Source organism: Sitophilus oryzae, unplaced genomic scaffold (assembly GCF_002938485.1).
Source record: "Sitophilus oryzae breed Bouriz unplaced genomic scaffold, Soryzae_2.0 scaffold_1393_pilon_pilon, whole genome shotgun sequence".
Classification (NCBI taxonomy): Eukaryota; Metazoa; Arthropoda; class Insecta; order Coleoptera; family Curculionidae; genus Sitophilus; species Sitophilus oryzae.
Window position 1 is genome coordinate 2,116,039 of NW_022146052.1, and position 27,686 is coordinate 2,143,724.

Consider the following 27,686-nt stretch of genomic DNA (forward strand, 5'->3'; position numbering starts at 1 on the left):
TGCACAATCGTTAATATACAACGTCGGGAATAGAGAAGCAATGGAAAATGAAATCGCAAACATCCAGTGGATATGCATTAGAAGAAAGTGCTTCCAGCTCCTATGCTTTCTTGATTTTTCTAACTTAATATTATGGAAATTAGAAATATGTGATTAAAAAACTTAGATGAAATTAATAAATTCCTAGTTTTGTTTAGCTGAACAAACAAAACCTGGAACAGATGTTGTGGATTTTCCAATTTCTAATCTTTGCTTTACTTAAGTTTGGATTGGGTAACAGTTCTCGTAATTGCTCGCATTGTTTCGTTCCGCCTTTTCCAGTTCCACTGGAGGGAAAATTGTATTTCGATTCTGGAAAAGCCACCACCAATATCCGGAACCCGGCGATTTTCCGCTGTTTAGTCTCACGTTCCGAAATCTAATTATTAAACCTGCACCGGATGCAACGAATTTCGCGATTTACCTAATTCCGGCGATGCTGGGCCTGATATCTGGAGCAAATAAACATATATAGAAGAAAACCTAGGATAGGAATAGTAATAGAAGATGTAAAATGCAGAGTTTACGTGTTTCATTAGAGCTGGATCTGATAAAATGAAAACAACAGAATAGTTTTGTTTCTATTAGATAAAGTAATTTCTCTAGAAGTTATTTTATTTTCCTCGCCTTTCTTGTTATTATATTCGTTTATATTTGATATTTAGTGTATAGTATTTTTTTAAAATATTGCATGTGCCTACCTTGCATGTTCTTGAAAGAAAAAATAATTAATAATCTCATTTCTATATATACAGGGTGCTACAAATTTGATGGTGATTTTTTGGAAAATCAATTTTATTTTTTTCTGTCGTTACTTTTGAGAAACTTGAAAATCTTATTGCACATTCTCATAGCCACTTTGTCAAAGCTATTAGATCGTTTTTTTTTTAATTTTCAAATTAGCTAGAGATACATAGACCAACATATTTTTTTTTAAATACGGACCTGCACTTTTATTTCAGATTCTGAAAGAATTCAGTCTCCTGAGTACTCGATACTTTAACAACAATACAACAATAAAACTATTTAATTATTATTTAGAATAAAGTTCGACACTGTTTTTTTTTAATTATTTAACCAGATTATATTCAAAAAAAAATAAAAACACTAAATCACCACAATACACCAAAACACTTTTACTTTTACACTGGACGCGCGTTTCTCTAACCATGTTAGCATCATCAGCAGATGATTATAAACTCAGTTTTCAGTCTCAACTTTCAGTTTTTGAGCTTATAATCATCTGCTGATGATGCTAACATGGTTAGCGAAACGCGCATCCAGTGTAAAAGTAAAAGTGTTTTGGTGTATTGTGGTGATTTAGTGTGTTTATTTTGCTGTTTAACACCAAAGGTTCCAACCCTCAACTGTAATCAGATTATATTCACCGCAACAATATTGATCAGCGCTAATTAACACTGAATAAGAAAAATCGAGCCATTTGAAAGATTCAAATAAATAATATCTAGGTCAGCAATTCAAAGATAATATTATAACTTTTTATGATGAATTTTAAATCTTAAAGTACCTACGATCTAATAATATGCATAATATTAATTGTAACTATTATAAATAAATTAATTTCTAAATACTAGTTTCTAGATGTTCTAGATGTTCGATAGGATTATCACCCTCCCTAATGCAGAAATTTATTTTTTGTTCAATTTTATGTATATCCCTAACAGATTCTTCTTCTTGTACTTCCGAATGCATTTTGTACTTTGTTATAAATATTGAGGTGTATAGATTTCACTTTTACAAATAACGTTAAGTAATGTCCCCCCTTGGTGACAGGGACGGGGGGGACGTTTAAGAAAAAGAGCCGGACTTGAAATTAGAGTAAATAAATTGTGTTTGAAAGAACCCGAAACAATAAAAAATTAAGTTTGGCATATCGTTGTACTCAGAAGACCGAATTCTTTCAAAATCTGAAATAAAAAATGCAGGTCCATATTTAAAAAAAATTAAGTTGACCTATATATCTCTGAAACTATTAGCTAATTTGAAAATCTAAAAATACTATCAGATAGCCCTGATAAAGTGGCTATGAGAATGTGTAATTAGTTTTTGGATTTTCTAAAAAGTAACGAGAGAAAAAAATAAAATTTATTTTCAAAAAAAAACGTTTCTTTGCAAATAACTCAGCAATCCTTGAAATTTTTGAAACTTTTTTGTTGGCATCTTGGTGAACATCTCAAGGCGCAACTTTGCCCCAATTTAACCATCTTCGTATCTATTACGGTTTCCGAGATACTAATGCTCGTACCTCGAATTTGTAGCTCCCTGTATATGACATTAGAAATAAATTTGTTTCCTTATTTAACATGCTTTTATTAGCTTCATCTGTAACGTAACTATCTATTGATAGTAATTTTCACCTACTTTAAAAGTAAAGTAAAGAGATCAGTTAACGTCTCCTTTTTGCTACCAGGGTTAATCTGGACGGGGCCTACTTTGTTTACGCGGAATCCGAACCGCGGTCCTCGGCCATAGGAAGGACTGAGGAAGTATATAAATTAACTCTTACTCAGAAGATATCCGATCTCATCCGGCCCCGAACCGGCGTGAATGAGCAGTGTGTATCAATAGATTTTACACTTTTCCCTTGGACAACAGCACGATACAGAGTTTCGAACCGGTCACCCGTCCATCCACCAGTATCGCCTTACGTCGCTTAACTTCGGTGTCCTAATGGGAACCGGTGTTTCAACGTAGCTAGGCCGTTGCCTAGTAAACTGAATTGTTTTGCCAGCTATATTATCTAACGCAACAAAGTTTTAAGAAAATAAAACGGTTCTTTTATAAATGGTCACCATTCTGTACCAAACATTGATTAGTAGTTACTGTAATAATAAAAATTGAATGTTTCTTTGAATGTGTAAGATAGAACGGCTTCACTGCACTTAATTGTTACCCATTTACAAGATTTTCCAAACTAAATTTCAGCTCATTACAGATCCTCTATCTCTAACGAGACAAAATTATTATGTTTTTACCACTAGGGCCCTCACAAACGATACGGCGATGATACGAAAACAAATTTATGCTTTTCATTATCACCCGGGGTGACGATTCAATAGGTGGATGATATTTTACCACCACCACCACCACGGTTGGCGCCCCTACGAAGCCTCGGCCCCTCTTTAGAGAGCTCTTCGCCTCGTGCCAGCTGTCGTCTAATCTTCTCGATTTAATTAAAAAGGGCGAGAAAGAGAATTTACCCACACCTAGGTAACAGCTGTTGCTCTTCGGCTCCATTGCCGTCGTCGTGAATACATATATACATTTATATACGTTAGCTCGATATTTTAGGGCTAATTTGCAGGCTAAAATGAATGAATTGCTTCGTTTGGGCTGTGTAATATGCTCCTTTTCGTTTCATATAGTCAAACACTGGTTTTAGTTTTACCTACTTTATACAGGGTGGTCCGAATTGTATTCCGGAAACTTCGGCAGCATATTCTGCACATAAATATAAGTAAAAAAAGTTCGTATAAATGTATGTCCTAAAATGCTTCGTTTTCGAGATACAGAGTGTAAAAGTGACATTTTTATTTCGATTTTTTCCAACGTCCGTACCTGTATAAAACAACAGAGTAAAAACGGCAGTGAGTAATTACGGAGTTTTTACGTAAAAAAGGTCTCTTGGTAAAAATCGCTACGAGTAATGGTTCTCGGGATATTTGGAACTGAAAATATTTGGACGGAGTCCTCCAGGTACTTCAGTTTCACTTTGAGCTGGTTTTCGCGTGAAAAGCAGAACGGTTCTAGTCCAGTTAGTGAAGTGTTTGCTCTTTTTCTAGCCAGATCATTTGCTTTTTCATTCCCTTCTCTCCCTTAGTGAGCGGACACCCAGAATAGGAGGACTTTACTTCCTTTGCCTAATTTGTCAGCTTCTCTGGGCATTCTTTGACCAGCTTCGAATTGATGGTTATTGAGTTGATCGCTTTTAGTGCTGCTTGGCTCTCGGATAAGATAACTATTCCCTGTTTCCGATAGTTCCTATCTAAGATAATTCTCATGACTAATTTCTTACCCCCTAACAGCGAAGTGAAATGAAGTTTTGTAGCAAGGATGACTGAATGACCGAATGATCTAGAACGCTGAAATGAATATCGATTTAACAGTTGTCATTTGTTCTCTAAATTTTGATTCAAATATTTTCTAAATATTTTAATATCTCTCTGGATTTTTACTATATAATCTAGTTTTCTACTATATATCTTCCCACTCTTTTCCGTTAAATTTCTGTTACTACATTGCAGTAATGCAATCTACTATCTCACTAATTTGCAGTGACATTAGTGCTGCCACAGTCAATATCGTCGTCTTCCACACAAAGTGTCGTTACCAACATTTTTAAAATTTTACAGTAAAAACCTTTTTGTATATCTATTTTTTTTTGTCTGCCACAACCATTTATTTCGTCTGCTACAGCATAAGAGCCTTTACTATTGCAGTTACGATACTATGAGGACTATGAGATCACACTACAAGACGTTATTTTTGCTCTACAGGAAAGTTTTCAATATGTTAGCACAGATTATAAACTTTGTTTTTTCTTTATTGTTTTTCGTGGTTCCAATTTTCGGAGTCGGGCATTAGTTATGTTACTAGTTTGCGCACATAACACGCCCACTTATTGCCTCTAAAATGGTGCACAGCGCCTGACCGGCACAGTTATTAGAGAGATATCGGAAAACCGAATAGCGTCATGCAGTATTTACGCGTACCTTATCATGGTTACGATATGCGCGAGTCAATTTTTAACGCAACACCCGCTAATAACGTTACCGCCTGACGTAATTTGCGGATCAATTACACCAAGCGCTATTTCTAAATAACGTTTAAAAATTGCTTAAATGGGCACGTGCGGGTATTTGACAACCGGGGCCGGCCGCGCCGGCGAGATCTTTTATTTTAGGTTATGTTTGAATTGTTTTGAATTATTACTTTAGTTTTATTAGGTAATTTGATATTTAGAAGTAGCTGGCATTAGTTTTAATTAAATAAATATGACCCAAAATATGGATTCCACCTCGTCCAATATTAAAGAACCTATAATAAAGAGGCTTAGGTTTACAGCAGATGACGACTTAGCCCTTCTAAGAGAATTTGTTGCTTGTTGACCTAAACCCACTGGCAGACGTTGAACAATAAAGCAGGAAAGCTGGAAATAAGCACTCTAGCCCTTTAGTTTTAAAATACCTAGTAAACAAAACAATTTCAAAGTTTTAAATTCAAAGTTAGGTTAAGTTTAAATAGCGGACGCGACACGAACAGAATTCTTTCCGATCCGATAACTATAAATGAAGAGAGTTAATACCACCTCGCGTTAAGGAAATAACCCCTGGCCTTATTAACGTCCATGCACGCTATTCGGTTTAGCGATATCTCTCTATTACGCTGTTTATTGTTATTTTAGGCAAGTTTATTTTTGCGCACAGGAAATTTTACTCCTTTGCACATCGTTATAAAAAACAATTTTCGTACCACGAATTAGGGGTAAGATTTTTATCTGTATACATATAGTATACCTAATCTCATCTGTGATGTTAGTTACAAAACTTTGCGTGGAAGGCCGCGATATGTACTTTTTCAGTGCTCTTTAGCCTCCAGCAAAGGCGATCTATCATTAAAAATTCCTTTTTGATGCTTTTTAGTGCATTTTAAGAACTTCTTTGGACAAATAAAAATAAATAAAATCAGCATATTACAAATGTATTGAACTTACAAAACTGAAATACCTTGATTTGAAATTTTAGTTCGTGTGTAGTATAATTTTATGTCTCTCAAAAAAAAATAAACTTTGCCTTGTCATGCTAGACTCCGGTGTAAACATTTTTTAAAAATGATCATTTACTGAATAATGTACATAATATACGTCTATACTTTGGCCTTTCATGCTGTATATAGGAAAATGCATGCGATAAATATGACCTTTCCTTGAATATGGCCACAAGTTCCGTATTGGATTTACGTCACATCCTGCAGTGGGATCTAAATAAGGGTGTTTTTCGAAGATATGTTCCTTTTTATAATCTATTGTAAATATTTATAAAGCACATTCAATATGCATTAACTGATTAGAGATGTTGTTGATTAGAAACATAGTTTTTTTAATATAAATCGACCGCCCCTGGCATGACAGGTTGAAACCGGTTGAAACAGTGATTGGCATACAAGTAATACGCATTAAAATATTGCAACATATTTTATTCAACGTTAATTATCATAGTAAGAAAAAATATTGGAAATTAATCAGTCTTCAATATTTTAATATCCCTCAAGATAATTTTAATTGCCATTTGCGAGATATTTGTTTTGTTACAACCGTACTCAATCTACTCTATTTTATATTCCTATACATTTTTGGCATACTATTTCAAGAAAAAAAGACAATATGTTTATCTAAATTTTAATATTCTATTTCCCACTATTTTTCGTTGAAGGTCTATTCTATAATGTCAAATATATCAATGATTTGCAGTTGACATCAATTATTACAAATAAGCTATAAGTGCCTGGCAATTATAACGTGAGCTGTCAATTGCTGAAGATGATGAAGTTTTAAACCTCATTTATTTAAAATTTTCTTTATTACAATTTTTTCTACGAATTTTTCTGATATTTTAATAAATATTCTGCTATCCGAATAGACTTCACTCCGAGGTGAAGACGACTCCAATAATCATTAAAATCGGTCCAGCCGTTCTTGAGTTGTAAATGCTGAAAATAACTTGACTTTAGGAGCTATCGGAAATAAAACTTAGCCATCTTATCGGATAAACAAGCAGCCTCGCGAGCGATCAACTCAGTCCATCAACTCGATGTTGGTGGAAGAATTACCAGAGAAGCGGAAAAATTTAGGCAAAGAAAATAACGTCCTCCTACTCTGGATGCCAGAAGGTAACGAAAAATAAACGCTAGAAAAGAAGCGAACATTCCACTAACTGGACCAGGATCGTTCTGCTTCCTAAGTGGAAACCAACTTAAAGCAGAACTCGAGAACTTGGAAGACTCCATCTGTAACTTGGAATCCAACGGTTTAAGTCACTCGAAGAAATTTCTTAGGACTTACGACCGAAAAAACCAAAGATTTTCCTTGATTTAAGAAAGAACAATCTTCGGAATGTTACGGGGTTTTTAACAGGACACTGTCTCAATGAAAACCTTAGTATTTTGATACTAAGAAACAACGGCGAATGCAGATTCAATGGATAAAATGGCAAAATAGTATAACTCTGTTTTTTTTCTCAGGTAAGATTTCGACAGACGATGACAGAAAAAAAGCAGATGACTTCCATACCAATCCATTTATTTCACTAAAAAAAGTTTCTAATATTTTTTAAGCTAACTATGGATGGGTTTATAAATAAATACGTCATGCGTCGTCTCTTGTTGTTTTTAACCAGTTTTATTGGTTTATTTCAAAAACGACAGATCATATTTCAATATTATTGGTTTGACGCAACGATGAACGACAAACGGACGCCTGTACGTATGAACTCGACTTAAGATTTTTGAGAGTTGTCAAACTCTTGCCAAATTATAGGTTATAATTTTGTGTCAAATTATGTCAAATAGAAATGGTAAATATTTTGCATTTTGCATTTTGGACTGTGTTGTTACTTGTGTTTCGTGTTTTTTAAAATTAAGTGGAGGAAAACTCGAGGGAATATTAAGTGTTGACCCAGACCATAGTTTACAGTTAATATTCACTGCACAGAGACTGCTAGAGACACACTTTGCCAGAGACTATGGCCAGAGAGTTGTATTAGCTACAAATAAAGTTGTATACCATCTCGTATATGGTACCAAAAACTGAAGTATCTGTAAAATCATATCACACGATAGGTAAATAATATATTTTAGTACTGCAGAAAAAAATAAGATTAAAGTTAATTAACCAAGATTAGATTTTTTCAGTTTTATACAGTTTTTTTCACAATATTTTGAAGTAATCACTTGTCACTCAAAATTTAAATATAGTAATTATGCGTTCCAATTTTACCAACTTATTTCTTTGTTAAATAAAATAAACTACTTTGAAATTAAAATAACAGACACATCTATCACTGTCAAGGATTTTGTCGTTGGACAGACTATAAAAAACTTCATAACGGAGTGTGCCGAGATGACAATCACTGGTGTCATAAACTTTGGTACAACAGATATCGGAGATGGAGAACTAACCTCTATGAATCCTTCTCAGATTCTGGCTTTCGCCAAAGCTCTGAAACTGTATGATGGGTGATAACTCAAGAAAGAGGGACAGAATAGATATATCACGGTCATTAACTTTCCTTCTCTCAAACAATCTACAATCTACATCTTCATAGGGTGGGACAAAAAAATCGACAATTTTTTTTCAGTTTATAGGTACTCCAAGAAAAATGGTATATATAAAAAGGGTATAGGTACTCCTCAAAGAAATTTTCTCCTTTATTCTCTCCTGGAACAGCTCTTAATTTTAATAGGAAGGTCTTCCGTTTTTCAGTTTTATATTTTTTCCTTATTATTAGAAAGAAAAATTCATATCTACTATTTGGAAGGAAATTGAATTATCTACAAAAAATGTCTCTTACAATTTTTTTGTAAACCTTACCGTTCGAAAGGTATTAAAGGTTGAAGTTTGGATATTTTTAGGTAGATTTCTTTTTTCTTATGAATTTTATAACTCGTTAGCAAAAAATATTATTATGATACGCGCAATTCATGGTTTTGTAGAAAATTCACTGCTCTACAAAAATGGTTTCTTATGATTAATCGATTAAATTAACCGTTTAAAAGATATTCATCGTCAAACTTCATTGTACAATAATTTTAACAGTTTTTGATTAATAATTCGAACGATTCCAATTTATTTTATGAGTTTGTGGAAAATTTGTACAAATTTGAGTTTCTATGAACAAGGAAATGTTTTAAACTTTTTTTTAGTTTTGTTTTTGGTAGGATGGATCGTAAATCTCAAAATTTTAAAATTTTTAAAATATCGACTTGGAATACCTACGAAAAGTTGCCTTTGGTAATGTTGATAAAAAAGTGTTACTACAACTTTTTAATAAAATCACATCTGCCCTCTACCAGCCCTTAAAAAATGAAAAAAAAATTTTTTGAAAGATCGATTTAGAATATCTACCAAAAGTTACCTTTAGTAATGGTGATAAAAAAGTTTATTTAAATATTTTTGATTAAATCACGTCTTCTGCCCTCTACCGGCTGTTAAAAATTGAAAAAAAGAATTTCAAATCGAGAATACTTGCCTGTTTGATAACAGCGCATGCAAATGCGAATTTTTTGACCAATGTTCTTGCGAAAAGGAAAAGAAAAGTACCTAAAAATGAACAGTTTTTTTTGATAGATCAGAGGGGGCTTAGAAAAATGGTTATTAGGAAAATTGATATGATAATGGAAACCTCAAAGCTGATAAACAAGGCCAGCAGAAGAGAAAAAGATATGCAACGGAAAGAACTACAATAATCCATCCAACATGAAAGCAACATAAATTTATCAAGAAAGCGAAAGTCATCGACAGATATAGAAATTGATCATGAATTGCCTTCCACTTCCTATGACAGTATCAAGAGAAAAATCCAGCATACAAAAATTTTTGTCAAACTTCCCATACCCTGGCTAAAGTTTGTGACCGCTATTGGACTATCAGATAGATCTGCAGAAGCAGTGGCAACGGCAGTGCTACACGACCTTGGAATTGTCACCAAAGATGATAAAAAAAACATTACAGATCTCGTTGTAAGCTGAGAAGAGCAAGAGAGCAAACAAGAAACAGTTTTAAGCAAAACTCCTCGGAAACTTTGAAGGCTATTTATTTTGACGGAAGGAAAGATAAAACCTATGTTATTGAAAATATTGAAGGCAAGTCCCACAGAAGAACTGTACTTGAATAACATATTTCTTTATTTCAGGAGCCGGGTTTTATATTTTTGGGTTACACAGTTCCTAGTTCTGTATCGGCTCTAAGCATTTGTCAAAGTATTGTAAACTTAGAAGAACTAGTAGCAGTAGGATGTGATGGAACCGTGGAGAATACAGGAAAAAAAATGGTGCAATTTCTCAATTAGAATTAAAATTAGGACGCCCTTTACAAAGATTGGTCTGCCACAAATCCCACAAATTAATTTTGACGCAGATGACTGTGTTGATCTAATTGATTGGCAAAAAAATGAAATAACTTGTCCCCCATTGTTCCTTTGGAAGTAGATGATTTGAAAAATATGATTTTTAGTTCTTCTGAAACAATCATCGCCATCGCTGCATTTCCCTGTCACAGTCAATCAGAGAGATGCATAAAACTTGTAACCGACGCATCTCTATCAGTTGCAGGCATACAAAAGAGAGACAGTTTTATATATAAAGAGAAAAATAGATTTGCGCAAACTTATGCCACAATTTGAGTCAAAAAAGACTGCAATCAATAAGTGAGCAAAAATAAATGGATGAGGGAGGGTGGGATGGAACTCGCCGAGCAATTACCTCCCCGTGATGAGTTTTGGGTTGTTTAACAATACTGAATACATAAAATATTGTTAAACAAGCGAAAAACTGCTCTAAGTGCTCTGCTCGACACATTTTTAACTCTTTGTTAAAGTGTGTAAATATTTGGGTATTTACAAAAAAATTGTTTGACCTTGGTACATAGGGTACACTGAGTAGGGGCGTTAAAATGTCATATTTCAATAAGATATATTATTTCTAACTACAAAAGTAACTTATTACCCGAAATTTTGGCTAAAAATCAAAATTTTATATTTTTGTATTTTTTACTTTTTTTGAAGCCCGGTAGAGGGCAAAAGATGAAAAAAAAAAATGAAAAATTTTAAATAGATATTAGTTTTCTAATACCAATTGGCAACTTTTGCGCAGTATTCCAAAACGATTTTCAAAACTTCGATTTTTCGATCCACCCTAAAGTTTGGATACATTGAAACAAAAAATTATTGCATTTTTTCTAACTTAGAGTCAATATTCATTAAATTTCGAGTAAATAACAAACAGAGAACTTTCATAGTAGTTACATTCACGACAGAAACTTAAATTTGTAAAAATTTCTCCGAAATTCATAAATTAATTTGAAATTGCTCGAATTATTAATCAAAAACTGTTAAAATTATTGTGCATTGAAGTTTGACGATGAATATCTTTTAAATGGTTAATTTAATCGACTAATCGTAAGAAACCATTTTTGTAGAGCAGTGAATTTCCTATAAAACTGTGAATTGCTCATATGATAATCATTTTTTGTTAACAAATTATAGAATTCATAAGAAAAAAGAAAATTGCCTTAAAATAATCAAACTTCAATCTTTAATAACTTTCGAAAGGTGAGGTTTACAAAAAAATTGTAAGAGACCTTTTTGTAGAAAATTCAATTTTCTATAAACATCTGAGACATTTTTTCTAAATAGTAGATCCGAGATATTAATTTTTGTTTCTAATATTAAGGAAAAAATAGAAAACTGAAAGGCGGAGGACCTTTGTATTAAAATTGAAGGCTCATACTTGGAAAGATTTTTTTTGAGGTGTCTACCAACCTTTTTTTTCGGAGTATAAAGCAAAAAAAATAGCCGATTTTTTGACTCATCCTAATCTACAACCTGACTTTGTTATATTTATTTAGATATTTATGTTGTTATTAGTACCCTTGTTACCATACAACCGAAAAGGAAAGAGTATAACGCGAAATTAATGTAAATCTCCGACGACCTCGGCCCGTTCCAGGCTTCAAGATAGAATTCCAAGTATCACTAAAAGTTAATTCCAGTGGAAAGTTTGGCCGAGCAACAACAGTTAAAACTGCATTTCCGCTGCAACGGAAACGGTCCGAGGGGCTTACGGTTCCGTTTTATGGAGATTTGTTTTGTCTCCTCTCTCCCGCTCATCCTGCTCCCATTGGAGCATCGCTACCGCTCCTATTATTTATGTAGAAAGTTGGAGACAAAAAGCGGCGTCGCGGTAAACCGACCCCGATCTCTGTTTCGCGAATTAATTTCGCCGAATTTATTGCCTGATTGAACATAATTAGGTTCGGGCACGTGTTACGGAAGTTTCGCAAGTGTTTTGTCGCTTTTTACCGATTTTAATTAATAGTTTTAATGAGATTTGAACCTGTGGCTATACAGCTATGCATCTAGTGGTGGTTTTTTCTTCAAGTATGAAGCGACCTGTCCAAAGTGAGCGTCGTTCGGAGAACTACGTTTATTGTTTGGTATAAAACAGGCTCTTTTAAATATTTAGAGGAATAGCTATTTGAACTAGAAAAATAAGAAGTCCTCTAAATATACAAGGTGTCCTGAATTCCGAGTTTTATCATTGAAAACTGGGAAACTAGAAAGATACAAGCTCGGTTGAATGGAGGGAAAGTTTGATTTTCGCGATGCGAAAGAAACTAAATTTGTGATTCTATAAATAACTATAGAATGTCTAGGGTCTGGTTATTACAAATAAGATATAAGCCTGCGTGACGTGAGCTGTCAATTGGGGAAGATGGCGGAGTTCCACACGGCCTTGAATGAAGGCCGAGAGACGGCCATGATAAACGAGCTAACTAGAGGAAAAGTGGTAGCGGCTTGAAAAGTGGTGTTGCTACAACTACCCCATGCATTCGGGGTAGATCTACCCCTTTGTAAAATAATTTAACCCCGCTATCTCGTGATAATCTACCCCGATGAAAAATAAGCTTATGGCAACACTGGATATCAATCTGTGCCCAAACGCGGCTAAGAAAATCACTATAATAAACTTGATCCTGTACCTGTGTACCGTACTGTGTACCAGTATCCCCTGGTTCTGTGCAAGAGAGTAAATTTTCATGCATATTTTCATCGATAGGTTTGTAGCTTTTGAATAACGGTCTAGGTAAAGCATCTAGCTCCTTTGCCACCTCAGAATTAGAATTATTAAAGTGTTAGTAACTCGCATTTTTATTGGAGGACACTGCCATATTTATTTCAATCCTCTAATCAACGAAAATATTCGTATAATTTAATAAAGTTACTGTAAATCACTATTAATAATGATAAATAAATAAACAAAAACAGACCACAGATCACACCATGGCACACAAATTGTTGGTTAGTAGTAGTCAGAGATATAGATTAGCAGTCACAGCTGTCAGGGCTATCCGGCCGGCTGATCTACGGTTCAGAGCTTATGTGATGACAGATGAGGATCGCCATATAAGGAAGTCTGGGAAATGGGAAATCCCATACCCCGGCTGTTGAACAAATTGTTACCAAAGAAAAATCCTGTAAAAAATATCAAATTTAATAACGATATTATAAAAGGTAGTAAGTGATTGATATAATCTATCTACTAAAGGAGGAAATTTATTGAATTAAAAAAAATGGTTTAACGTTCCAATTTCTCCACAATCACAAGAGGAATCTGCATTTACACATATACGATGTAAATGGGACGAAATTAGACGTTGTTACTTGCTTCTACGTCCCACTAGTCCCCCAAGCTCGCATATTCAACAATGTTGCCCTTTGCTATCGCCTTATTTTATGAACGGTGTACATATACCAGATGATCTTGGGAATGAACATCGATGACATTCCCCATATAATTTATTTGGTTAATAAATAAGTGAAATGAATACCAGTATTTCTAATAGGTGTGTTTGCTGCGAATGTAATCGCAGTTTTGTGTGTTTTAGTGTGCTTCGAAAACACGTAAAAAATTTTCATCCGAATCAGATTGAGAAACTAGCATCTTTAAAAGCTAAAGTATATACATTTACCTCCGAATATTGTAATAAACATTTTACTGCAAAGAAAAGTTTAGTATGGCATTTAAAATCACATGCACAAGTGGCGCAAGATAATTGGCCAAATTATCAAAGAAGTAAGGCAGAGTAAAGTATAAGCATTGTCATTCACGATATTAGTAATGATGGTGCATAAACTTTGACTGTGTCTTTCTTTGTCCTCTTTAAGTATGGAAAACTTGATCTTAATATCCTTGATTGATGGATAATAATAGAACTGTTTTATATGACGGTTTAAATAATACCAATATTCCTGTACAAGATATTAGAAAAAAATGTTCTATGTGTGATTTTATCAGTAAGTTTTCTTAATGATTGGAGTAAATTCAGCAAACTAAGATTTAAATTCTATGTCTCGACCACAGATAACATACAAATGTCTCGACCATGTTCAAAATTTCTCCTTTTAAATTAATTTAAAGGGACGTTAACATTACCAGGCATTTGCATAAAAGTGTATATTTTGAGTGGTATAAAATTATAAACAAACAAAAGACAATAATTTCATTCTTCTTTTTTAAAATTATAAAGCTAGAATAGTATACGGTTTATATTAACTATAATTTTTTTGAAGTTTATAAAAAGCATTCATAAAAAAAAATATATATATATACTTCAAATCCTTCAATTTAATAGCTGTCTCTAAGAAGTGTCACTTCAAATATGCGCAAACATAGTGCACACACTATTTTTCTTAGTGAAACTTTCTTATATTGTAATATTTATTCTGCTCTTCGGGGCGGAGACAAATTCAACAAATCAGATCATTATAATCAGGCTAACCGTTCTTGAGTAATGGTGTAACGAACCTAATTTTGTACTCCTAAGTATACATTTCGAATAATTTTAACACCTCGTCTCGTCGCATGTTTTCTTCCCAGGAAGGAAAGAAGTCTTTTTATGAATGTTTAAAAGCGTTCGACGTAACTCGCGCATAATTTAGGCAAAGTTTCGAATTCGCCGTCGCGTCGTCGGACACGAGAAGCCGGCTCTAGCGATATCGTCAATAATAAAAAGGCGCCCGTTCCGCAAAAATTACGTTCTCGAGGATCGTTATAAAGAAACTGTTGCGCCCCTGGCTCGTTTCGCAGCGGAATTACGGCACAGAGGGCGCAAAATTACAACGGGAAAGGGAGAGGAAACACAAGTTATTGGACCCTTGTACACGTAGAGAAAATATTGCTTTAATCATTATATTAAAATATGGACAGCAAATTTCAACGTATCATTCGATATAATTTTTATAGATAGCAATGCAGTTTATTATAATCCAGATATTGAAGAGGTACGATTTAGAACCGGTAGGGTCCACTAGGTTCAAGCAATAATAAAAGTATAGCATAAGTAAAGCAAAGTAAAGCAAATAAAAGAAACTTTTTTTTTCATTTTTGCAATATAATGAAGTCATACCAAAGTTAAGCATGCAAGATAAAAATATATTAAGGGACTTAGTGACTATGAACTTATTAAATGTTTTTATATGCTTGAAGTAGCGGGTTTGAAAAAACAAATAACTCCCATTGTAAATTCATATTCATTGCATACTTTATTTTGTCCACGATGAAGAACTTTATTAAAAAAAAACTTTTACCAATAAGCAATCTTATGTTTATGAATGTTGTGTCGTTATTTTCCATAATTTTTAATAAATATACTGAAGAAGTAAATTGTAATTTTAAGATACGTGGATCAGCTTGAATCGGTGATCCAATATTCTTAACAGTTTTATTGTTCTTTCCACCAACATTTTTCCTCGCCAAAATCGCCCTGTAAAATAGAATAACTTTTACTGGGAATCTTTAGTAAATGTTACTTTCACTATAGTGAATGTTAGAAATGAATAGGAACAGTCGACAAATTTCTTCTAAAATACCACATTCACTGGTCCAATACGTAATTGCTAGCATTTCCTAATGAAAGTTAACAATCATTGAATTTCCGACATTCACTGTAATACAATATATACAAATAACAATTTCATACAGGCGTTTGAAAGAAGGATACGAAAACAATATAACACCAACATTGTTTAAAACACAAAATACTAGTAGATCCATTTTAACCCACACAAAACTAACCAACAAACAACAAATTTTATATCGCTTTTTATATTAAATGGGTTAAATACAGGATGCATCACAAAAGTTGCTCACCCCCTATAACTTTTTTATTTTTTCAGTTAAAAAAACGAGATTTGATATATTAGTATATGACAAAAGTTAGGACTAATTTAAAAATCAAAAGTTGTAGTCATTTCCGGTAAAACAGAAAGAGACCGAAAAGAATTGAATACGTCAATCAATCCTAATTTATGTCAATATAACATAAAAGTTATAGGGGAGGGCCACTTTTGAGACGTATTTGGTATATCAATAAATTAATAAAACGCTGAAAATACTGAATTTTTCTTTGTGTTTAGACGAAAAAAGTATCAGAAATTAAACTGAAATAACTTTGGCTGAAGCTTCCTTCAGTTATTTTTAAAAGTGAAATTGAGTAAATTAAGTTCAGTTATTTAGTTTAAATCAAATTAATAAACTACGCATCTCTCCTATTAATAAATATTTTTATTTAAGAAACTATTTAGTAAAAATTATTAATATAAAATCTCTGACGAGGGGTAGGACTCCAACAACTCACAAATTGAATTTGTTTCAAAAAAAGAAGGGGGCGACAAGTTTCGGGGCTTAATAATTCTCATCTTCCGGCCCAGAAAGCTAAAATAATTACAATCAGAATAGTAAACAAATTATAATAAACTCATATAGAGGTCAGAATGTATACAATAACAAACAAATTAAAAGGTTCAAAATTTAAAAAAAAATATATTAGTAAAAAATGATATAGAATCGTACATTTTATTACAATGATTTATCTCTTTGTTTCAGGCTATCTCAACGACCTCCAACCCTCCACCTTCACCACCTACATTCCCAAGCAAGACCACACAACGCAGCAGCAAGCCATTCCTCCTCCATCGTACGTAACCCTAAGCACCGTTATCGAGCATACGAATCAAAACCACCCGGACTACCCGCATCCGGTCAGGAAAAAGTCCCTATCTATGACCTACACCAGCACTGGAGCCCAGCTGAGTCTACCGCCGAAGAAGAAGGACATATACAGGCCTTACTGCCTCGACGACAAACCAAACGAACTACATGAACCACCGTTACCTTTTTTGACTAACCAACCTACGATTAGAGTACCTGCAGAAGAAGATTTACATGCTGCACATGCCATTTTGGATCTCAGTGCTTCGACTACTGTCTTTTTACCACCTCCTACGCCTCAGATAATTGAGCATGTTTCTCAGAATGATATACAAGAGCAGGAGAATATCCAACCTCCTACTATAGATGTAAAATCTGGAAAAACCGTGGCATATACTTACGAAGCGTTCTTCGTGAGTGACGGTAGATCAAAGAAACGAGTTAGTTCAGAAGATACAGCAGGAACTCTTACTGCAAAAGTCTCAAACGAGAAACCCAAATACACTTGTAGCGAATGTGGAAAACAGTACGCCACTTCCAGCAACTTATCGAGGCATAAACAGACGCATAGAAGTCTGGATAGTCAGGCAGCTAAGAAATGCATCACTTGTGGGAAGGCTTATGTTTCTATGCCAGCGCTGGCGATGCATGTGCTGACACATAAGCTGGCACATAGGTGTGGGGTGTGCGGGAAACAGTTTTCGAGGCCTTGGTTGTTGCAAGGTCATCTTCGATCGCATACGGGGGAGAAGCCTTATGGGTGCGCGCATTGTGGGAAGGCCTTTGCTGACAGGTAAATATACCATATTATGTAGGTTGTTTTAAGTCACAGGGGTCCCTCGGTTTACGCGGGGGTTACATTCCTTGGAAAACACCGCGTAAGTCGAAACCGCATATATTGAACCAAGTTTTTGATTACGCAATATATACAGAGTGAGTCTTAAATAAGTACTAATTTTTTTATTTCATTTGATAGAAAACGATATTCTGAATCGAATGACATATCATGTGTCAACTTTTGACATTTTCAGTTTAAAACTTTAGCATTGTAAATCTCAATCAGAAGTGCCGTGGGTAACAAGTGGGTATATGGTACCAAATTATTTGTAAAAAATGCTTTTTCCAAATATGCTAATGAGCCAACCTAGTTCCGTTTGAGAAAATTGAATTATGATTAAAAATATGATTTCTTATGCATCTTTTAACCGGCGAGGAAAATACATGAAAAATATTAGAGAATCAAATCTATTTTTCGAAAGCTTCTTGATTAAAAATTAAAGGTTTTAACACAGCCATGGCACTATAAATTCAAATTTAAAATTTTATTTATTGTTTAATTCAAAAGTTGACATGTCTATAGTAATATAAACGACATTCTATTCACAATCGCATTTTCTATCATATGAAGTAAAAAGTACCGATGCGATACCATTTAAAAATCAAAAGTTCTAGGCATGTCCAGTAAAACAGGAAGTGACCGAAAGTAATTGAATACGTCAATCAATCCCGATTTATGTCATTTACTAACTTACCAAATTTTGTTTATTTATCTGAATAAATAAAAAAGTTATAGAGGCGAGACACTTTTGAAAAACACTAAGTCTACCTAACAACAAGCAACATTTATAAAAATATGTACGTATGAACATAAATAAATATATGATGACAATGCTAATGTCAATTTTCACAGACCATGTGCTACAGTAAGACATTTGTTTAGAGTTTTTTAGATTAGCTCAACACCGTGATACCAGGATTACTGCAATTCTGTGAGTTCCTCTTCAGTGAGTTCAACAATATGTGGTTCAAGTAGTTCATTTATATCTTCCTGATGAAAATCATTATTCTTTTATGAAATGGGAAAAAAATCTTGCATAGCCACCCTCAATACCAGTGATGTGTGATATTTGCTAGTGTCGGATTGCCTTCTATGCACCGGTAACCGCTCTCGCATTTCTTCAGTGCATTAGGCTATCTAAAGAAAATGTTCTTTTTCTTTGGTCTCCATTATTTCTCTAGCAGTCCTATATGCGCCTTCCCAAGATTCTATGCTTTTCACTAAACTTGCCATCATATTAGAGCTATTAAATGTTAGTCCTGTAAGTATTTGGTATCGATGTCTGTGTTGACTCCATCAGAAACAGTAGTACAGGATATGTTCAATATCATCCACTGTGCCACAGTATTTGCAAGATAAGTACTGGACCTTTTTCGTTTGTAGAGATACTGTCCAAAACATCCGTGTCCTGAAAGTTCTTTGGTTAAATAATAGCCCACTTCGCCTTTCGAGTTTAGCCATGTCTCGATGTCTGAAACAAGCTTGTGTGCCCAGTGTCCCATTTTTGCTGCCAGCGTTTCACTATGTTCTTTTGAGTTTCAACTTTTGCAATATGTGAGTCACTCCCATAAGAACTCGCCTTCTAGAAGACTGTGATCCTCCGATATTTGGTAAAAGTCTACTTAATAAACGTGTGGTGCCCTCGACATTTTGTATGGTTTTATTTATATGCTTGGCAAACGTTTAGGTTTTTTTGGCATAACTATAGTGCCTGATGAAACGATATGCTTTCTATTATTAGTTAAGAGAACATTTTTGGTCTTCTGCGGGGCCAATCTCAAGTTTCTTCTAAGCAGCCATTTGCACGTTCTTAGCAGCGAGGTATTAACAACATCCATTAATATACTTTCGTTTTTGGCAACTGCTACCATAGCCACGTAATCTGCAAACCATATTAATATAACGCCTTCAGGCATTTTTACTTTAACCAAACCATCATATAAAATGTTCCACATATTACCAAAACCAAGACCCAAAACTGAGCCTTGCGACACACTACTATTTATGGTTAGCGTTTTTGTAGTATTTTCAGCTTCCATCTGATTTGGTCTTGATCAAGTTTTTCCCGACGTCTCTTCTATCCAGTGCCTCCAAAACCAAACCAAATCAAGGGTGACGACTGCACAGATTCTTAGGTTCTGAGTAGCAGAGTTTGCCGCATCATTAAATCATTTTTTTTTAATTTGATCTCTGATACTAAGCACCTGCGAGTGGAACAATTTCTAGCTATGTATTTTGCTCGTTTTTTCCTCGACAACTCGTTGGTTTGTTCTCGTATTGAGTTACATAATAATAGAAATCTGGAATGGTTATACAAAACCGCGTATATAATTATGCTTCGTAAATAAGTCACCTGTGACTAAAATGCACAAACGAGGGACTCCCATATATTAGTTTTAATTTAAATAATTATCTTTTAAAAATTGATTAAAAAGTTTTGCGATATCTTTCTCTAAAATCACTACTCTTGTTTCAGATCCAACTTGAGAGCTCACATGCAGACTCATTCAGCTGATAAAAACTTCGAATGCCCTAGGTGTCACAAAACCTTCGCACTCAAATCCTACTTGAACAAGCATCTTGAATCGGCGTGCTTGAAGGAAGAATCCGTGCCATCACCGGTAATATGCTTGGAAGAGAAAAATCCCGTTTCAAACATAGTACAAGAAATTTTGCCTAGCCCTGTACCAGTTAGAGTATACTCTGGGTAAAAATGTTGATTTTGTGTTATGTTTGAAGGTATTTGTTACATTGATTGTACATGAGATTGAAGTTTTGATGCCAAGAAGAATCAAAAAAACGTCGTGTAGTAACACGATAAGCAATAATGCAATAATTCTATGTAGAACATTCAAAAGCAAATGTTCTAAATTCTCTAGTTAAATATTTCAACCAAAAACGACTTAGAAAACTAATGTATAGTACTAAATACTCTATAAAGCTGACCTGTAAGAAAGAAATATATTTTTATTAGTGCGTAGCGATTTAGGTGTCCTATAATTTCCCATTTTACACTAGATCATAGATTTTGATTCGAAAAAAATAACTCTTTGTCGTTTTTGGTTCAAATTAAAACAAATTGGAGGATCGGGTTTTTAAATTAATTATACTGTATTCTAGTCTATACAATTCTAGTCAAGTTTCTTCTAGTCCTACCTTATACAGGGTGAGTACTGAATTAAAAAAAGAAAATTTACTCTGTATATTATTTATTTTTAACTATTACTCTTAACTTAAATTTCAATAAAAAAGGCGATTTAGAAAAAAATAAGTGCCGTCGTTTAATGAAATAATTTTAAAATAAAAATGAAACTTAATATTGTTTCACAGCGATACGGTTTCACAGAGATAAAATCGGCATCATATGGGACTTTTTTATTGATTGACTTGAGAATTTGATTATTATTGATTATTACCTGACTTATTGAAATTTGATTTTGGCGTTAGTTTCCACTCTGAAACAGATTAAAAATGGCATTATAAAATTTAACCTGTTGCTTTCAGGTATCTGTCAAACTTCACGTTTAAAGTAACAAATGGCTAGAAATTGGGTTTAATTGTCGAATTTTGAAGAACTTTAAATGATTTTTTTAATTGTTACATAAGAATATCATACTTCCATCTGGATGAAATATTTTTTGTAGTCATTCGTAACCAATAGCAGCCCTTTCTCAAGGTATAACCAAGAATAAATGAAGATGAATAACGTATTAAAATTAAGATCGTAATAAGATTCCTCATTTATCGAGATGATATCATGAAGTTCGCATTTGTACATCCTGGACAGTTATTTGCACAATACCTAATGTCAAAAGTTGTTTTTCATAGCCTACTGATAAAACTGGTATTTATACACTGCCCTTATACAACAAGAAACGGCCACTATTGGTTAAAAATCTGGAAATAAATCACTTAGATTGCTCAAAATTGGTGCATTTTTGTAAAATTAAAAAAAACCTACTTAAACATTTTTTTTTATTATTAAATTAAACTCATAATATTTCAGCCACTTATTAGATTGAATGTCAAAATTAACAGATACCGGATAGTAACAGGTTATTTTTTATGCAATTTTTAATATAATTCAAGACAAAATCTATCGTTAAAGTCAAATTTTACCTAAAACAATAATTAAAAAATATTCCATGTTATGTTGACTTTATCTGATACACTGTATAAAATATAAGAAATAATTCTAATTAACTTTTTGTTGGCATATTTTTTTGTTATATTATTTCTTAGTAAATTACAATTCATAATGTATATAAGAATACTTTCTTTTGTTAGACATAAAAAGAATAATTTTACAATTTTCAACAAAGTTTAATAAAAATCACAAATAAAAATAGAAAAGACCAAAAATAAATACAAGTTTGTATAAAATAAAATGAATGATAAAAAAATTATGATAGAAATGAAATTTTGTGCGAAAGAAGTTTTATTCTTTCTGCATTTTGTCTCTATGTTAAAAAATATGATAAAATACGGTATTTACTATGAATCTTATTTTATTAAACGATGTAGTTATTTTTTTAAACCTATATGCAAAACGTGTATCGAGAAAAAGTATGTAAAATCTTAGATCTTTAACTTTTTTCGCCTACTTTCTCTATACACTCTATTTTCAAATTTTTTCTAATAGAAAGTATCTGAAAAATATGAAGCTACCAGTGTAAATAAGAGCAGCCCATAAGCAAATAATTTTTACATTACCATTGACCAAGAAAAATATTTTTTTAAAATATTTTCAAAAAAAATACTTTTTTCGGTCAAATTTTGTACATAGTCCCTCCCAAAAGAGTAATATGTCACACATCGCCAAAACGTCCACTACATTAGGTATAGATTATAAGAACACAAAACACTAGTTATAATAATAACGGGCGCAGCATTAAAAATACTCATGAATTAAAGGAAAATTATACATAAAATAAAAACAATATTTTTTAATCCTCTGCCCGTGGAAAACTTTAAGGGATGTACATATAATAGGCTGCAATCTACACCAAATTTGGGGTTAAAAAAAAGCCCTAGTTACACTATATTACACTACACTACACTAATCTGCTTTCTTTAGATCTTCATTTTGACCTCTTTTTGTCTTGGTCGTTCAAATATGTACAACGAAAATTTGAACGAAAAGCAACGTTTCATAAACAACGAAATATAACTAAGGAAAATATAATATTAATTATAAGTATAAATAATTATAAATCGCACGTTATTCCATAATTTATCTATAGTACTATATATATTTTAATGTTTCCGAAAGAAATTTATGGAGTTGTAAAATTGGTCTACATATCTATTATATTATTTTTTTTCTATATTTAATAATCTTTGAACAATTAATCTTATGTCGAATAAAAACGGCATTATTCATTACGATTAATATTATTCTTTTTAATTTTGCTAGTCAGTAAAGGTTTTTTAAATGTATCTATATTTTTATAATTACATTAAGAGAAAAAAAAATGTCTAGCTCTACAACTCTTTGAATGTATTGTATATTTTTCTCTAAAATTATATATAAATCAGCAAGATAAAACACTAATTCGCCACAATAGACCAAAACACTTCACTTTTTAAAAAATATATTAAGATTTGGAAGATCAGTAATATGTAGACTTCTTTTTAACTCCATATCATTTATTCGAAATACTATAAATTATGATCTAGTCGCAGTTAGTCCCGAAGTATTAACTTAAACTCTATAAAGTTTATTCTAGTCATCTCGAGTAATAGTCAATTATTTATTATTTACTAGTTTCAGTAAGTTACAGTCCAAATCCAGTGTCAAACACTAAGTATTTTGGACTCGTAAATGTAGATACCTATACATATTAATGTAGATAATCTCGTGAACCTAAGGATATTTGAGAAAAACGCAAATTTTTTTGTATAGTATGTGGTAAGTGAACAAAAAAAAACCGAAAAACTAAATGAAAAATTATTAAAAGAAAATATTCAACGAAATAAATCTAATGTTAATGAAATAAAAAGAACATAGTTTTTGGCGGTATTTTTGCAAAATGTATAGTAATAATAGAGACTAATAATAATATACATATTTATTATGTAGGATTAATAATACGGTGAACATTATGGATGATGGGTGAATTTTAGAGTGAATATTTTTGCTAAATAACGGGCCAGTGCAATTTTGACTTGACGTAATTTTCAAAATAGTTTAGCTTTTTTGTATAATCATTGTATTTATTGTATATTTGTATAATTTATCAAAAAATTTTATAAACGAAGATATTTAGTATCTATCGCTTATTTCATATATCACATCTAAGAGATACATTAATTGTCTAATAAAATATAGTCATCATCTTTTTACAGATTTCTATTTTAAGCATATAATAAATAATCTGTAATGCTAAAATATAACTAAAACCAAAATAAAAAAACACAGTTGGGGGTTTGAACGTTTAAGCTGGATTTATAAGCTCGGGAGTTGACGTTCAGTTGAGGTTCAGTTGCAGTTGGATGTTCGCGGCAGTTGAGGTCCAACATATTTGCATTTATAAACTGTCAGTTTCGGTTGTAGGTTAGGTTTAGAAATGTTAACATTTTAAACGTTTTTCTTTCGATTTAAAAATAGTTTTGATATTTCAAAAAAGTTCAAACATAATAATCCAACATTGCTCAAAATATAAACATTACAAAAACAGAAATAATGAAACAACAATAAGAGTTATTTTCCAATGCATCTCTTTTCTATGCTACACGTGATCGAGAGGCGCTGATTGGCTGCCATTTGCCATTCCAACTGACGCATGTCGCGAACTGCCGACTTAAACGTTGACCATCTCTGAACTCCCCTGATCATAAAACGAACTGCCACCTTTCCGACCAACTCACTTTATAAATGCACGCATTCATTTCATAATGTTGAACATTTTGAATGTCAACTGAACCTCAACTGAACTTCAACTGCCGTGTTTATAAATCCAGCTTTAGTGCTACAACACCAAAATAAAATACTATTCACCACAATACATAAAAAATCTTTACTTTTTTCACATCTGTTATTGAAAGTAAAGCGTTTTAGTATATTGTGCTGTATTTTATTTTGCCAAAAAAAGGCAAGCATATTTTAAAGAAATTGTTGAGGAAATTTGCGAAGCGAAATGAAGATAGATAATTGAGGAATTTTCATAATTTTCAGCAATGCCAAACATTACAAATAATGTGGTTGTAATAATATTAACTTTAAATATAAAGAACAGATTTTTATTCAAAATTGAAAGTTAAATTCAGTTGATAATACTGATTCAGAAATAGTGTATCTTAGCATGACAGTATATATTTTTTAATCTCCTCTTCAATGGGGATATAAAACTATTTTAAAATTAATAAAATAAATATATTTAGATCTTAAACACACTTGCGCACTGTGCCCAAACAACTGGTGAGTGTAAACTCTAGTCAGTAGAATTTTAGTGCCGGATCTTAGGAATGGTGAAAATCAACTATCAACTTCAGAAACTCGGATCTTTTGAAGCATTTTCTATTATAATCTAAAACAAAATTTATTAACATATATTTGTGTGGAATGTACGAAAATATATTCTAGTTTAAGAAAAAATACATATATTTTCAATTTTATTAAATTCTCTCAAGCCATACAAAATCACTTACCATAATTCATCAAAATTTTAGGGCACATATACAAATAAGAATCTTTGATCGTATTATATCGTGCTACTTGAAAAAGTACTTAGGTATTACTGGACGTCATCTTAGGCTTACTTAATATACCACAAGTTGTATTGCCAATGCAATTATAAACCAGATATTAAAGAGGTACGATTATAGAAGTCGGTACTGTATAGGTCACTTTCCAATATATAAGTTTACAAAATTAGGATACTCATCAAGATCCTTTTTTAGTTTTGTTTCCACAGCAGTGTGGTATCCAGATTTTTGCTCTATATTATGCATAGAATATTTAAAACGGTTTTAAATCGTATTAGGGTTATGCTCTTAAAAAGTTTTTCTTTCATTTATGTTTATGAAATCGGCTAAAAGCAAATTACACTTCCACATTTCTAAACCAGCTGAATAATGTAAAAGTTATTAGAGAAGATTACTATCGATCTGAAATAATACAGCTTTCACAAATTGCCCTAGTTTTGGATATTTTCAGGTTTTCAGTTTACCTTACACACATTCCCTAATGGAAAGTAATAAGCGTTCGCTATATCCAAAATTCATAAGCCTAACAAGCACTGGGGAAATATCTTGGTAATTAAGGGAAAGAGAATCTACGAAATCAACAAATTTAGAAATAATATCAAGATTAAGATATTAAAGATGATTTATTCAGACAATTTTTGTTATTGTTATATAGGTTATTTCATTTTAGCGGTTATATTTTATGGTCTCAAACACAGATATTCATAAAAGAAAGACTTACGTTGATTAACGAGATACGGGGATACAAGTGAGAAAACCTTAGATTTTTTTAACTCCAAATACTGCCTCCCATCAATTTACTTGTTAATATCTTTACATGTCAATCCCATCTAAGATTCTGATGTATTTGTAAGCCCAGGTATCTGATATATATTATATTCATTTTTGAGTGTAACTGCAGAAGTTGCTACTTAAGTATGAAGAAATAAAGTATGAAGAGTTAAATTTTGGCTGTCCAAGTATATTTAAAGAAAATTCGATATAATTTGTTTTTGCTGAATTCAGAAACAATTTATTTCTATTTCGCCAATGTAAAGTTTGTCCCATTCTCTCAGTTCTTTGCTACTTCCATGGTTGTAGAATGTAGAATGTTTAGGAGGGGAGTTAATCACCGCGACCTTACAGATCTATTGTGTGTTCCTTAAGATTACAGTTGAGGGTTGTAACCTTTGGTGTTACACAGCAAAATAAAAACACTAAATCACCACAATACACCAAAACACTTTTACTTTTACACTGGACGCGCGTTTCGCTAACCATGCTAGCATTTATCATCAGTTTATAATCATCTGCTGATGATGCTAACATGGTTAGCGAAACGCGCGTCCAGTGTAAAAGTAAAAGTGTTTTGGTGTATTGTGGTGATTTAGTGTTTTTATTTTGCTGTTCCTTAAGTATGAAGAAATAGGGTTAAATTTTAGCTGTCCAAGTATATTTAAAGAAAATTCGATATAATTAGTTTTTGCTGAATTCAGAAACAATTTATTTCTATTTCGCCAATGTAAAGTTTGTCCCATTTTGTTTTTTGCTACTACTGCCATGGTTGTAGAATGTAGAGTGTTTAGAAGGGGAGTTAATCACCGCGACCTTACAGATCTATTGTGTGTTCCCCTTTCTTGAGTTATAACGAGTTATAACTCATCATACAGTCTCAAGGCTTTAGCAAATGTAGCCAGTACCTGAGACGGCTCCACAGAGGCCACTTCTCCATCCTCGACATCAGCCGTACCAAAGTTCATGGTACGAATGGTCGTCGTCTCGATGCACTCAGTGATAAGGTGTTCTGTTGTTTCGCCATCTTCCCCACAGAATCTGCATTCGCCGTTGTTTCTCAGCTTCAGCCTACTGAGGTGTTCGTTGAGGAGACAGTGTTCTGTTAGAAACCCCGTGACAATCCGAAGATTGTTTTTACTTAAATCAAGGAAAACCTTTGATTTTTCTCGGTCGTAAGTTCTGAGGAACTTTTTCGAGTGTCTTGACCGTTGGAGGATACCCATTCCAAGTTACGGATGGAGTCTTCCAGATTCTTCAGTTCCGCTTTCAATTGGTTCCCGTTTGGAAAACAGAACGGTTCTGGTCCAGTTAGTGGAGTGTTCGCTCATTCCTAACTAGATCATTTGCTTTTTCATTGCCTTTTATCCCTTGGTGAGCAGGCACCCAGAGTAGGAGGACTTGTAAAAGTCTGAAATAGAATACGGCCCAATATTGCTTCAATTGTAATACTTTTATACTAAGTACTGAATTACAAAGTACTCTCTGTTTTCGTGATGTTAGATAATTTTGAAATAGATCCCAGGCCACTCCTCTAGTGCCGTAA

General features: G+C 32.9%; 1 protein-coding gene across 1 annotated transcript in view; it reads left to right on the forward strand.

Annotated features, from left to right (window-relative positions):
• The window catches only part of LOC115875638 (transcriptional repressor scratch 1-like), a 30,074-nt gene extending 8,060 nt beyond the window's left edge, over window positions 1-22,014 (forward strand). Inside the window, exons 2-3 of the mRNA XM_030891149.1 lie at window positions 16,720-17,617; window positions 20,139-22,014. Coding sequence (XP_030747009.1) covers window positions 16,720-17,617; window positions 20,139-20,373 — 1,133 coding nt within the window. The 3' untranslated portion in view covers window positions 20,374-22,014. The remainder of the gene's footprint in view (window positions 1-16,719; window positions 17,618-20,138) is intronic.
• Window positions 22,015-27,686: the final 5,672 nt, after the last annotated feature.